Genomic DNA, 3,536 nt, shown 5'->3' on the forward strand with positions numbered 1-3,536 from the left:
TGCTTCCGAAAAGCAGCTGTCAGGGAGGAATGGAGACGGATCATCAAGCGTGTGATTGGCAAGTGAAGACCACGACCCCTCTGACAAGAGCGTAACGAAAGAGATGAGATGATGAGCTACGGTAATCGCTTTCAATCAAATTTCAATCAAGTCATACGCTTGTTTGCCGTACAAGTTGTATAAAATATTTTTTTCCCCGTGGTTGGAAGATCGTTCGGACAGATCGAAATCAATGGTTGTCGAAAAACATAAGTTATTATCTTTGAAGTTTGACACTTGCAGCGCTCGCAATTTTATAACGAACTCGTTTTTGTTATTTTTTGTCCATCTATCTATTTTGGTATTTTTGATTGAATGTCTTTTTATCATTCCAATTTATTTTTCCATTCATTTCACAAACTACAAATTTATCATGAATTAGCTAATGATTTGTATTTTCTCTGTATTATGGATTAAATTTATTTCAAAACGATTATTAATTGTGAATATAATTTTTGTGGAGAATACCTGTAGTAGGAAATATATTGTTTTCTAATGCTTATGCGAATTTCACTCATTATAATGAAATAATATTTTAGCACTTATGTAGTTGAAACTTGTGTAAATACAATATTCACAGCGGGAACAGAGTCGGCAAGACGCTTGTTATGCTATTGATGAGTCGTCCATACAATGAGAACAGCTTACCACCAGGCGGTTCGTACGTTTATTTGTTACACAAGCAATTAAAAAAACACATCATATAATCTAATGTATGTGAAAGCATGAGATCGTGTTGGAAAATAAGCATCTGTATGACTTGTACATTTTTTTTATACAACTAGGTGGCAAACGAACCTAGGGATCACCTGATGATGATGATTACAGAAGCATGAAACGCGTGATTTTTATAATTATGATATATCTTAAGTAAAAACGCTTATTAGTTTATCTTAAGTAATATAAAAATTGAACAATAAAGTTTCGGGTATCTGCCACCCACCTCATAGCTATCGTAACAATTTTTCTTTCATTCACGCCGGGTTAAATATATACTGTATTTGAGTAAAAAAAAGTGTTTATGTCAGCTCCGACGCACGACTGGAGTTTACTCCTTCAGATCAACTGTCTACATAAAGACAAAAAAGTCTTACTAGTCTAAGAAAAAGATTAATACTATATCAAATGGTAAATAAACGAATCAAATAAGGCCATCTACTTGTATCGAAGATCCTTTAGACTTTACGCGATAGATGGCGTTACGAGAAACGTAACGAGGTCATACGTTCAGTAGATTTTACTCCTCATATTTTTTTCATATCGGGGGCCTTATATGAAAATCGAGTCTTAAGGAGTTAACTCTAATCATTTTATATAAGTAAATTTAGTAGTAGTAGTTAGTTTTTTAGTTTTAGTTGTTTTTTTTATTAACAAACTATCATGTTTGTGTGAATGTTTAGTAGGCAAAGCATTTCATTATTACATTACCCGGACAAAATTACCACGACTACAAACATAATATCTATGTTCGTAATTCTGATTGCTTTTATTGTATGCGATTTCAAGATCAATCGGTATTAAAACTATTAACGTTTACTTTGCTTTTAAATAAAAGACGACTCGTATAATAAAGATTTCGTGTATTGTCTGACCAAATAACAACGAATAATGAATGAATAAATGATGAACGTTACAATTTAAATATTTTTGAACAAAGAAAAAAAGTCGTATGAAGTTAGGCGAGGTCCCCCCGCCCGTCGTCCTCTCATTGGCTGATAAGCGGCAACTTCACATTAGAAGCACCACTGCCCACTAGATGTCGCTTGAACATGGCCCCCGCCTTGGAAGTACCTACTTCCAAAGAAAAAGGGTTTCAGCATGATGTGGCCTCTTTGGTTGCGCCCTCGTCTACCGGCTGCAACGGCAGCGGGCAGATTTTTGAGAAAGCTCGTTGAACGATGCCCGTTGATGTGCGAATATCTGTAACACAAGCAACACCATCCTTGCCTGGATAGGTGCGTAAAATCCTCCCCAATCTCCACTTCAGAGGCGGGAGATTATCCTCTTTGATAAGCACCAGGGTGTCAATAGAGATGTCGCCTGCATTGTGTTTCCACTTAGTTCTGAGCTGGAGCTCCGACACAAATTCCTTCGACCATCGCTTCCAGAAGTGTTCCCGCATTTGCTCCACCCTTTCGTAGCGAGTGAGACAGCTGTTGTTCCAAGCAGTGAGATTGCTGGCAGGCGCGATCAGCGGTCGTCCAATTAGGAAATGAGCTGGGGTGAGAGGAGAAAAATCGTTGGGATCAGAGGACATAGGAGTTAGGGGACGGGAATTTAAGACAGCCTCGATTTATGTTAATACAGTACTGAGTATGTTAAGTTCTCATATGTTAAGTTCGCGTTACCGATTACACGTTTCAAATGAAACTTACATGATTTTATCCCTGCCTCCCATAAACCACCAAAATGAGGAGCGTAAGGCGGGATAAACCTGAAGCTTATGCCAATATCAGCTGCAAAATCGAATATTTTATTAACGTTTTTATTGAGTTCATGTAAAAACTCTTTTTCAGCACCAACGAAATTTTTTCCGTTGTCAGATAATATCTCTGCCGGCTTACCGCGACGAGAAATAAAACGTTTAAGTGCTAGAATATAATCTTGTGTGGAGAGGCCACTGACTAATTCTAAATGTATAGCTCGAGTAATAAAACATATAAATAAACAAATATAACCTTTAACAATCCTGGCTCCCCTCCCTTTACGATTTAACAAATGAACTGGTCCAGCGTAGTCCACGCCACAACGTATAAACGGAAACCCGACTTCTAAACGTTCAGAGGGCAGATTACCCATGATGGGATTCAAAGTCTTACCTTTCATTCGCGTACACGTGACACAATTGTGAACTGACTTTCTAGCTAAGTTCCTAGCACCAAGTGTCCACCACCTTTCCCGTAAAGAAGACAGTAGCAACTAAGGGCCACCATGTAACAAACGTTTATGTTCACTTTCAAACAACAACACTGTGAGTTGATGTTTACTACACAATAAAATAGGATGTTTCTTATCGAAACTAAAACTAGTCGAATTAGAAAGCCTACCACCAACACGTATTAATTTGTTATTGTCCATAAATACATTTAAACTCGCGAATTTATTAAATTCTCTTTTTTCTACAATCTGTTTTAGCGGAAGATCATCAAATAAACAGCGATAAACGTCCGGAAACGATTGCAACTGAACGATACGCGCTAAAGTTAACTCTGATGCATTTAATTCCTGCACAGACAAATGTAAACTATCGTTATGCGGCTCACCACTACTACGACGTCCACGCGTGTTATTAATGAAACGCAATACATACGCACCGACGCGCTTCAACTTATTATAGGACGAGAATCTATTGAAATCGATAAAACTATTATTACAAGGCTCTGTACATGTTAATACAATAGGTTTCGATCGCAATTCCGGTAAATTATCGCAAGTTTGTAATAAATTTTCAGATTTAAACTTAAAATTGTGTTCTTGTAAACAACTAGGTCCGTGCC

General features: G+C 37.4%; 1 protein-coding gene across 1 annotated transcript; it reads right to left on the reverse strand.

Moving 5' to 3' along the window:
• Positions 1 to 1,602: 1,602 nt before the first annotated feature.
• On the reverse strand, positions 1,603 to 2,479 carry LOC123655821. The gene has a single exon (XM_045591575.1). It carries the CDS (start codon positions 2,294 to 2,296, stop codon positions 1,853 to 1,855), a length of 444 nt encoding a protein of 147 aa, XP_045447531.1. The 5' UTR covers positions 2,297 to 2,479; the 3' UTR covers positions 1,603 to 1,852.
• Between the last annotated feature and the right edge of the window lie 1,057 nt (positions 2,480 to 3,536).

Source organism: Melitaea cinxia, chromosome 8 (genome assembly GCF_905220565.1).
Source record: "Melitaea cinxia chromosome 8, ilMelCinx1.1, whole genome shotgun sequence".
Lineage (NCBI taxonomy): Eukaryota > Metazoa > Arthropoda > Insecta > Lepidoptera > Nymphalidae > Melitaea > Melitaea cinxia.